The sequence below is a fragment of the Saccostrea cucullata genome, unplaced genomic scaffold (assembly GCF_032062105.1).
Source record: "Saccostrea cucullata isolate Sc308-1 unplaced genomic scaffold, CSIRO_AGI_Scuc_v1 ctg2800, whole genome shotgun sequence".
Classification (NCBI taxonomy): Eukaryota; Metazoa; Mollusca; class Bivalvia; order Ostreida; family Ostreidae; genus Saccostrea; species Saccostrea cuccullata.
In genome coordinates this window covers 72,842-84,539 of record NW_026940819.1, presented here as the reverse complement: position 1 = coordinate 84,539, position 11,698 = coordinate 72,842, and the positions used below count along the sequence as shown (strand labels likewise).

General features: G+C 32.0%; 1 protein-coding gene across 7 annotated transcripts in view; it reads left to right on the top strand.

Moving 5' to 3' along the window:
• LOC134256384 (insulin-like growth factor-binding protein complex acid labile subunit) overlaps positions 1-11,195 on the top strand; it is a 36,852-nt gene extending 25,657 nt beyond the window's left edge. For 3 of the 7 annotated variants that reach the window (XM_062739031.1, XM_062739030.1, XM_062739029.1), the window contains 2 exons: positions 7,885-8,186; positions 10,055-11,195. In XM_062739031.1, the coding sequence (XP_062595015.1) occupies positions 7,885-8,186; positions 10,055-10,113 (361 nt within the window). In that variant the 3' untranslated portion in view covers positions 10,114-11,195. Of the gene's footprint in view, positions 1-1,066; positions 1,139-7,884; positions 8,187-10,054 lie in introns of those variants that run through there. The other 4 variants (XM_062739028.1, XM_062739027.1, XM_062739033.1 and 1 more) reach the window with 3 other exon arrangements.
• The last annotated feature ends 503 nt before the right edge of the window (positions 11,196-11,698 follow it).

Here is an 11,698-nt window from a genome sequence, read left to right as displayed (position 1 = left end):
GACTCCTACAATATAATTGTTCTGAACGGTATCCTTAAGACATAACATGTGTGAACAAAAAAATTCATCAATTATTGGTGGTGATTTGATGTGAACGTAATATGATTTGATGTGAACGTAATATGTCATTAATCACGGTAGTTATTTCATTTACGATATAACATACGTTAAAACACTTAAAGTAATTAAAGTTCTTAAGATGGAGGTTCCTATTTAGAGATGAATACATTGACGAGTATAATTTTTATTTTAAGATTAACATTGAAATATGGTGACACGTTTATTCTTTAATATCTCTACATTATCGGAGAAATAAGAAATGAATTGTCTGCATATTTCCATAATGATAAGCATTATTTTGACTTTTCTTTAATTTTTTTAATTTAGTTATTCAATTTAAAGTACAGCTGTATATACCTATTTATGTCATAGTTAGTTATCCTACACTATGTTTTTCCTCATTACGTAAACAATTAATTGTTAATCTTTCCCTGAAGTACTTACAATCTCCAACACATGCATTGAACGATGACACCATCAAATAATCAACAACAAAACTTGTTTCTTATGGCAAAGGAAAGTTTTGCAATTTTTTAACAATGGAATTAACCAGTGGTAAAGTAAACTACAAATAAGTGAGACTTGTAAGACTTTATACAATATCATAAATATTGTTATCAGATTCCAAATGCAGTATAAATTGATAAGAAAATAGATATGAGAAAAGGTGCAGGAATCAATGCAAATAAAAAAAATACATATAGCATTCTCGTAAATATTGTTAGAAATTAAGTCTACAATAATAATTATTATATTTCAGTCTTATTTTAATTGTGCGGGTTAAGTATTTGATTGTTCTGTTTGTTTATCTAACAGTTCAAAGAAGATGACAGTCACACTAAGATTGTCTATGAAAAATAACCTAAATATGAGTCGAGCAAACAAATGTGAACTTTTTTAAAATGTAAAGATTCAGAAATAGTTTTCTTTCTCTCTCGGTAGATATTGAATATGTTATCCTGAACAACGTACTTACCTATATCTTTTTTCTCTACATTTACACTAGAGACCTATCCGACAACAGAATATCCACAATACAGGAGAAAACATTTAGTGGTCAGTCATATCTATGATATCTGTAAGTAAAGAGTTTATAAATTAAAGAAATATTTTACACTGTTTGAAATTCAGAAAATAGAAGTTTTTCATGTTACCGTTTTAATTTATGTAAGATTCTGTACCGTATCCTGATTGATATGAATATGTGAACATGATATACTTAAAAACATTTGAGGTTGCTTTGATTTAAAATATTTAATTCATCAAAAACACTTTAAGTGCTTGCAGTTCTTCGGATAGAGGTTCCAGTTGAGAGATAAATAGGTAAAAGTAGGATATTTGAAATTCCAGATGCACTCTGAATGAACGTTACAATTCGTTCTATTTTTCATAAATATCTAGAATGATAGAAAAATGAGAAATGTGAATATTGTATAATGTGCTTATTGTACCCCGCTTTCACTGAAAGTGGAGGATATTAATTCGGGTCCGTCCGTGCGTCTTTCTGTCTGTCTGTAACGCTTATGTTTCCAAATGATATGTAGAGAACTCTTTGGACTTTTGCAATGAAATTTTGCATAGCAACTCCATATGGCCTAAAGAAAAACCATATTGATTTTGAGGTCAAATGGTCAAGGTCATAAATTCATAAATTCTGCCTGTAAGAACACTTTTGTTTCCGTTCGATATTTCAGGAACCCTTTGAGATTTCCCAATGAAATTTTACATAACAACTCCCTGTGGCATAAGGAAGACCTCTATTGATTTTGAGGTCAAAAAAAAAAGTTCAAGTTCGTAAATTTATACATTCTGTCTGTGTGTAACACTTTTGTTTCCAGGCGATATTTCAAGAAGATTTTGAGCTTTTGCAATGACATTTTATACCAAAACTCCTAGGGCCTCTCTCACCTCTTTTTAGCTCACCTGAGCCGAAGGCTCAAGTGAGCTTTTCTGATCAAAATTTGTCCGTCGTCTGTCGTTGTCGTCGTCGTTGTCGTCGTAAACTTTTCACATTTTCATCTTCGTCTCAAGAATCACCGGGCCAATTTCAACCAAACTTGGCACAAAGTATCCTTGGGTAAAGGGGATTCTAGTTTGTTCAAATGAAGGGCCATGCCCTTTTCTAAGGGGAGATAATCATGAATTTGTTAAAAATTAAATGCATTTTTAAAAAAATCTTCTTATCCATAACCGCTGGGCCAGGAAAAATGAAACTCATGTGGAAGCATCCTCAGGTAATGTAGATTCAAGTTTGTTCAAATCATGACCCCTGTGGCAAGGGTGGGGCCAAAATGGCCGACCCAAGTTTTACATAGGAATACATAGGAAAAATCTTTAAAAATCTTCTTCTCCAGAACCACTGAGCCAGGAAAGATGAAACTCATGTGGAAGCATCCTCAGGTATTGTAGATTCAAGTTTGTTCAAATCATGACCCCCGGGGCAAGGGTGGGGCCAAAATGACCGACCCAAGTTTTACATAGGAATATTTAGGAAAAATCTTTTTAAAAAATCCTCTTCTCCAGAACCACTGGGTCAGGAAAGATGAAACTCATGTGGAATCATCCTCAAGTAGTGTAGATTAAAGTTTGTTCAAATCATGACCCTCGGGGCAAGGATGGGGCCAAAATGGCCGACCCAAGTTTAACATAGGAATATATAGAAAAAATCTTTAAAAATCCTTCTCAAGAACCACTGAGCCAGGAAAGATGTAACTCATGTGGAATCATCCTCAGGTAGTGCAAATTCAAGTTTGTTCAAATCATGACCCATGGGGCTAGGGTGGGGCCAAAATGGCCGACCCAAGTTTTACATAGGGATATATAGGGAAACCTTTTAAAATCTTCTTTTCAAGTACTTCAAAGCTATGATTAGTGATATATATTTATATGGAATCATCCTCAGGTAGTGTAGATTCTAGTTTGTTCAAATGATGAACACCTGGAAGGGGGGGGGGAGTACATTCAAGCCCGATGTGCTCAGGTGAGCGCTGTGGCCCCTGGGCCTCTTGTTAAGTGTCCCGGGGCGGGACATAATAACATTACAAGTATTTATTGTATTAAATGTCGCTTAGTACTATTTTTAGCAAAGGGGCATGTGGAGAGTTACATGTATGATACAGATTGTCGGTGGACTTAAATTTTACTCAATCTATTAGAACTGTTAAATAAAGGCTAAACTAGACACAATGTATAGTGTAAAATGTTGGCAAAATCGAATGTGAATGTGACTCTACATGTAATTTTGCATATAATTTCCGCCAGGGTAGAGCGGCACCGTGGTGTAATGGTGTGTCTCTCGCTTCATATATGTGAGAGGTCCCGTGTTGGAATCCCGGGCGATCCATTTTCTTTTTTTTTTTTAATTATTTTTAAACAAAATGATAGTATTCAGCATGTGAAATGAAAAATTTATGAAGTCAGGCTTGTACCAACTTATAAAATCATCATAACAGTTATAAATATTCTATATAAAAAGAATGTATAAAAATAATCTTCTATACACATAATAAAGAATAAGCAACCAAATCTTTATCTACATATTGGTATATTTCATATGCCTCAATATACATGTATACATTTTTAATAATTCTACAAATTCAGTCAGGGGGAATCCGACACCCCCCCCCCCCCGAACTGCGCATTGCCTTCTTTTTCCCAAAGCGGGGTACATAAATTTTCTGAATTAGCTTGTTTTCATATTAATAAGAATCATTACTAGATCTTCTCTGTGTTCTAAATTTGTTTAGATTTATTTAAATAAATAAAGAGCGTGAAACTTAAACATTCTTTTTTTTTGCATTTTGTTTAAATTACAATATTATTGATGCGGATATTACTAAGAAATGAAAGCAATTGTATATTTAAATTGATGTTTATTTAAATTCTCCAACCATCAGAAAAAATATGACTTTTAAAACAGTTTTATGAAACAAATGGCTAAAACCCTTTATTCAACATAATTGTTATGAAAGCTTTCATTAAATGCATTATACATGCAAAAACTCTTATTATACCATATCTTTGTTTTGTTTGAAATAAGAGCTTTAAGTTAAAATGCAATTCAAAATGGATGGAATTCAAACTATTTTTTGCAGTTTGAAGTATTTATCTATTTCATAGTTAAGTATTTCTTTGAAAGTTTTTCTTCATAACGTAACATATTAATTGTTAATCTTTACCTTAAAGTACTTACTAAGCCAAAACAGGCATTGAACTATGACTTCATATCAAAAAATCAACAACAAAACCCATTTTTATCGGCAATTGAAACTTTTGCAATGGTTTTAAAAATGGGAACTTCACCCAAAAAGGATGACTGCACTTAAGAATCTGCGAAAATTGAGTCAAAATAAACTTTCAAAACAGTAATTTTTCTATTAATCGCAGGAATGGTCAACATCTAATCTACAACTTAATTTAATTACAATAAATAAAGGTATGTATCTACGATGTATGAATCTGATTTCTGAGGCAGGGGCACTCATAAGTTCTTATGTCACTGTACGATAATGAGGACGACCACTTTTTTAATGACTTTATTCCTAGTCAGCGCATGTTTGTCTATTGTTCTCCTTTTAACAGTTGTTTTATATTTGATTTAGCAATGTTGTGTTAAAAAGAGATTAATAGACAAACATGCGCTCATGGTTTAAATGAGAAAAAAGTGCTTTTTCTTACACTCGCTCTCTCTGTTGTAACCATGGGTGTGACACGTTGAATATGTACGTGATATCTTACCTCGGGCATGACTTATTTCGTATTTAGCATGTTTGTATCTAACTAGGACACTGTGTTCGAACACGTTAAATAGTCAGCCATCGATTTAAAATATTCTTTATTTACATGGATGGGCTCACACGTTTAAAAGTGTTGTAATAATAATGTACTTGTACCATACAGAATAATTAAAGTATTGAAAGAACTGAAAGCCGGGCTTAAAAAGTCAAGACTCCAATATATGTTATGATTTTAAAATTCAATTCATAATATATCCAAGAAATTCTCGCATAATTTCTATTCAATAAGCATTTTTTCTCATAACTTATTAAGTCAGTCTTGGAATATTTAGAATAATGCACATGTTTATTTCATAGACATTCTTTTAGTTTCCAACAAACAGTACTTTTATCGCCAACTACATGCAGAAACACCAATCAATACATGTACATTGTCAAGCGACTTCACGCATGTTAATTCTTAAAATTCCAATTTGCTATACTAATAATATGCTAAAAATCAAAACATAATATAACCACTATTACAACATCGACATAAACGATATGAAACATGAAACTATTCAACAATTTCAACATTTCGGAAAGCCCGCGCTTATGAAAAAAATTCCTTACAATGTGCATTCAGCAGCGTATGTGTACAAATTGGTATATCACATCATTATCCCAATAAGCAAATATCTAATTTCTCTTTCAGTTTAATTCTGAAGCACAAATATTGATCATTAACTTTATTTACTGTGCTATTTAAAATAAGACAGTCGATCATGATACCTAGAGCCAGGACTTTGCTTTCAGCTTAGCCTGGCTAAAAAAAGAAAATGGGAAAAAATGATCTCGTATTTTTAACACATGTCATTGTTATTCATCCAGTTAAATTTAAATTTATTCTTACGATATGTTAGCTCCGCCTCTCGTATATACAAACTGTAATAATGATATTTATATATAATGTTCAATCAAGGGCAGGTTAGTGTAAATGATCTGTATTATAAAAACTGTAAGGACAAAACATAAAATAAGTTATTGCATTATAGTCTGAAATCATATTAAACATTTAGATTGGGTCTAATTGACAGCCCATTATATAGTATATGTTAATGTATAAAAGTGAACTTATACATGTATCAAGATTTGAAAGCAACAGAAGCGACCGAAAAAGACCCAAAATACAGCGTTAAGTGCAGTCATCCTTTGTTAGACTTGATACAATGAAAAACTTGAACTACATTATCTAACTCAATGTTTTCTTGTGATTTAAAAATATCACTCCTTATGTTATCATATGCATTATGAAGAATAAACTGATAAAGAAATAGAAATGAGAAATATGGCAGAAACCAAAGGGCATACAGATAACATTTTCATTAAAATTGTTAGAAATTAAATCCACAACAGGCGCAGATCCAGAAATCGAAGTTAGAGGGGGCGCCAAAAGTATTGCCTCGCTTTGAGAAACACCACCAATCAGGGGTTAAAAAGGGGTCTTAGTATATATCTTGCTACTTACTCCGTTCAGCTAATTTTCAGCTTTTAAAAAAATAAATCACTTTTAAATATTTTACTTGCAAAGTTGGTAGGTCCATTTTTATGTACAATGTATGTCCACATTTGAATTTAATATAGATACAATAGACCATAATTAAACAGTGTTCACCGGAAGACATCCCAAAATGTTAAGGGTCAGATTACGTGAGAAAAGATGTACTAGGTGATTGGTCTCCATAAGTAAAGAGTATACAGACACGGGCGATAGCAGCTATTTACTTGTCTAGTGACGCTAATCTCCGTATAGACCTCGACAATGCCTATTTAAGGTTTTTTTTAATTATTACTGTCTTAGCTAATATTCTGCCACGGATATTTTGGAACATTCGTTTATAGTGAACAATACAACGTTGATCTAGTAAACGCATTTCATCTAGCATTCAGACTACTTGCTAAAGTTTTACTACAGTGTTTAAGGTGGCTCATTACATCCTCATTTTTTTTAGATTTCGTGACAGCACCACTTATCATGTAGATGCCAAATATCCAAATGGAGATATTGATATCGTAAATATTTTTAGAGAATTTTTTAACTTTCTTTTTATTTTAGTGAAATGTTTTATTCCAAGTTTATTATTTCCAGAATTTCAGAACTTTCAGTGTCAAATGATGGACGTCTTCTTTAGACAAGTACACACAATGAAAATATTTCATAATACCTAATATTAATTTTATTAGAAAAAATAGTTTTCTTCTAAAAAAACAATAAATGTCATTATCTTTTTAATCTGCGCATAAAATATTTTAAAAATGAGTTCTGAAGAGACAAGGAATGAATTTCAATGAATTGCTTGTGACAAATTGAAAGAAGAATGTTTTAACGAAATGAAAATTCCAATTTCGAAAATATTTGGTATAAAAAGTCCTTCTTCAAGAGTTATCTTTCCTAATTACCCAAAACTCAAAACACTAAGGAACGTTTGAACATTACATCTAAATTTCAAAATAAAGCTTTAAACTTCCATAATATATATTTAAATCAATAAAGCAAATGTATTAATAAACAACAACACAGTAAATTGTGCAAGTAAATAACATTTTAATTTCAACAAGGTTGTAAATTTAAACTCGAATTTCCTCCATGCAAACACGTTGATTGATAGAGCCCACTGCTTCGACATGTCAGAAATTGCACATTACTTGTTTGGCGAAGATTTGGCTGTTGTTTTCTTTTGTTTCTGCTAAAAAGTAATCCCTCTTGATGTATGTAAAATGAATCCGTTACTTAATGTTTTCACTGTTTATAACACCGCATGTTTCATCTATTTTTAAAGCGTTTTAGAGGTCAGGGTCATATTGGTGAGGTACCCATACGATTCGACCCCAAAGGAATTCGGTCGAAACAATGGAGGTTTATTTTTTTGTGTAGTACGTCATCAAAAAGTGGTGTAATGAGCCTCCTTAAATGATTGTGTTATTTCTTTGTTTTCCATTCCTATGGTTTTCGTTTTATATAAATTTATTTGTCAATGCATCCGAATTATTGTTCCAAAAAATTAATGTAGTCTTGATAATATATTTAATGCATTTACCTTTCTTACAGTTCTTTAAATGGTAATCCTTTTCACTGTGATTGCGAGCTGAAAGGCTTTGTCAGATTTCTGAAATCAAAGATGTTTGCCTTGGGTGACCCAGAATGTGCTTCTCCTGGCAACTTGAGCGGAACTCTACTCATCGATCTATCGGTATCAAACTTGACGTGTCTTCCCGGTGACATAAGCACACTTGATAAAACTGACTTTGAGATTGGGACATCGTCCTTGACCTTGTCTACCTGGGAAACTAGCTCTCTGACTCCGTCTTCTACGAATGTTGATGTTTTCACCACCTCAGAAAGAAATTATTGTAAGTTTATTTAACAGTTAAACGGAATAACTGCATAAATAAATAGATAAAAATGATGTGAGGTGAAGGAAATATGTTTTACTAATCATAATGAATGTCAATTACTTCAATATTTTTTCTCACATATAAACCAGTAGTTCATAAAAAATGACAAAATTGGGGGGGGGGGGGGGGGGGGTACTTATTTTGCATGTATATGAGGATTAAAAATTAGTTTCTTTATCTACGCATACACATTGTCCCATACTGAACATTTAATTGAAAGTAATGCCTGATCTTTTTGAAGTATACAGTTTGTATTGATATCAGGGTCAATTAAGGATCATCTGAAAAGCGTAAAACAACGAAAAAAACATTTAAAAGTATACCTACACTCAGATGACTAAAAATTCCACTGATAAGAACGAAAAACCACCTACTGCACATTGTACACCTATGATTCTTGTGTTAAATTTCAATTTCAAATTACTAGGTCAATGACCTCGTTTTCACGCTACGGGCCCCTGAGTATTTCTCGGGAAATACCTCTATTTTTTCACACTATGACCATTTTTTCTTCACTCACAAAATATTACAAGCAACAAAACTCTTTAAATAATGAAATATTATGGCAAGGGAATAGAGTTGCTCCACATAAAGAAATGAGTAGAGTTTGGGCCGTAAACGTGATAATTATTCTAGTCCGAATTTCCTCTGTCATATTTATATATTTCCTATTTTTAATCAAATATTGCAAGAATCTGACTGATAAGAACTCTAAGTTATTCATAGCCTCGGGTTACTTTTGCTACCTTCATTCTAATGGTATTAATATTATATATCAAATTATTGAGATATATTGACTGGAGTGGTTTTTGTACATGTTTTTGAATTTCTTTATGTAAAAGCATTCATTTATATGAAATAATTTATGAGCTTAAACACATATAATATTTACAAAATGATGACTTAAAATACATGTAACCTTTACTCTGTGATTAATATTGCAAGAAAAAAATGTTTTGACAAAAATGAAAAATGAAAAATTTAGTCCGAATTTTCTCTGCATAGCCATACATTGATTTTGTTCCTGTATCTTTTCTTCAAGGACTTGCATATTAAATTTTTACACTGATATTGAGATAAAACTTAGTTATTTCATCCATTTAAAACAATTTTTGATTTAATATATTATACTTAATAAAATTTCCTCTCTGATTTCTGAAACCTGAGTAAACGTCATCCTTAAGTACATAATTATTAATCATTTAAACTTTGAACAATTCCATATTAAGACACGGAGTATACCTTATAAAAGGCAATGAAAATGACAAAACACACAAACATTTTCCTTATCCTGGTTGAAATTGCAAGATAAACATACTTATTATTACTGACCCCGAAAAACATTAATAGAAGAAAGAAGATAAAACTGTATATGATCGTCAACAGTTTTGACTTGTATAGTTATCCAAAAGTAAGTATTGTTTTAAAAAAACATCGTTTATTTCTAGTATATAGTTAGACATTGGAAATGAACTTACAGAATAAGCATACACTTTATGCCGTTTGAAATTACCTTAGTCGACATTTTATTGAACACTTTATAATTACGACCGTAAACCCACACCAGAAGATCACAAAAGGTACAGTAACCAGTTGTTTGCTCTCATACAAGTACATCTAAATGGTAAGTATTAAAACTTTGATTGTGCATTGAAAATCAACAGTGCCATTATCCTGCTTCTAGTAGACGTATTATTTATTTTTTTTTTTATTGTTTGTAAGCTTATTAACCATGCTTATTATTTATTTGTCGTAGACAAGATTTAAAGAATTGAATGCAAGAGCTTTTTTTTATTATTTATTCGTATTTATTTCAATTTTAGTTTTCTACGGAATCCAATCTTTGATAACAAAGAGTTTGCGACACGATTGCCGTCAGTAGTTCCAAAAACTGCATCCAAATTTGACAATATATGTATTTCGAAATCATTGTGAATTTCACAGACATTTCCACACTATTTCATTCTAAGATATATTGTTAATTATAGTGACAATATCTAATAAGTTATATTGTTAAAAATGTTATAAACCAATGAAATCTGAGAACATAAATGTTGCTCTTTTTTTTAATCATATATATTTATTTGTTTAAATAAATATAAATATGTTTAAATTGTCCGTATGTATGTTAATTATTCATGTGGGATAACTTTATCATGCTGTTATGTAATAATTACAAAACGTTGGAATGTTCATCCCTTAATTATAAAATGTCAGTTGACATGGTTGTTTGTTTGCTGTTTATAACAAAAACGATTTTTTTTCTCATATGGAGACACCAACACTTATCGTTGGATGGCTGCAAATTTATATCTATAATTCGCACTTGCGTCTCCATGTGAGTTAAAATTGTCGAGGGGGTGTTAAACACTATACAATCAATCAATCAATCAACGAACTTAAGTCCAATCAGCATCAATGGATCTTTTCTCCTGTCTACATCTGTTGCAACATGGGAGCTCAGCTGATAAATCTCATACGCTGGACAGTTATCCATGCCCCGCGTTTGGATTCGATTCAATGATATAATGCTCAATTCCTTACACCGCTACCATTATGCAAATCTCTAACCACTGAGCCACGCGCGCAACCTGGTACTTTGTAAAATAAAAACATTTATACAGAAAATAATGTCATTTATTTTAAAAATTAATTTTTATTTCCATTATACAATCATAAGTTATTTATAAATATAACGTTGTTATTTTTTGTCCCCCGCTTGAAAAGTGGGGGATATTAATTTGGGTTTGTCCGTCCGTCCGTCCGTCCGTCTTTCTGTCTGTCTGTAACGCATTCGTTTCCACACGATATCTCGAGAACCCTTTGAGCTTTTGCAATGAAATTTAGCATAGCAACTCCCTGTGGACTAAAGAAGACCCCTATTGATTTTGAGGTCAAAAGGTCAAAGGTCAAGGTCATAAATAAGCAAATTCTGTCTGTTAAAACACCTTCGTTTCCACACGATATCTATAGAACCATTTGAGCTATTGCAATGAAATTTTATATAACAACTCCCTGTGGCCTAATGAAGACCCTATTGATTTTGAGGTCAAAAGGTCAAAGTTCAAGGTTGTAAATTTATACTTTCTGTCTGTGTGTAATACTATTATTTTCGGGCGATATTTCAGGAAGATTTTGAGCTTATGCACTGTAATTTTATATCAAAACTCCCTAGGACGTCTCTCGCCCCTCTCAAAGTGCCCCGCCCCGTTTGTTTTTTTTAGTATTTATAGTATTACATGTCGCTATTTTTAGCGCAGGGGCATGAGGAGAGTTTTTGCGTATAAAACAGGTTCTCGGCGGACTTTATGCTCTTATTACATCTATTAGAACTGTTTGATAAAGGCTAAATAAATCAAACACCATGGATTGTGTAGAATTTTGAGAATACCGAACATGAAAACATGAATATACAAATTTATGTGACTTCACTTCTGCATATACTTCTTACCATGTAAAGTGATTCC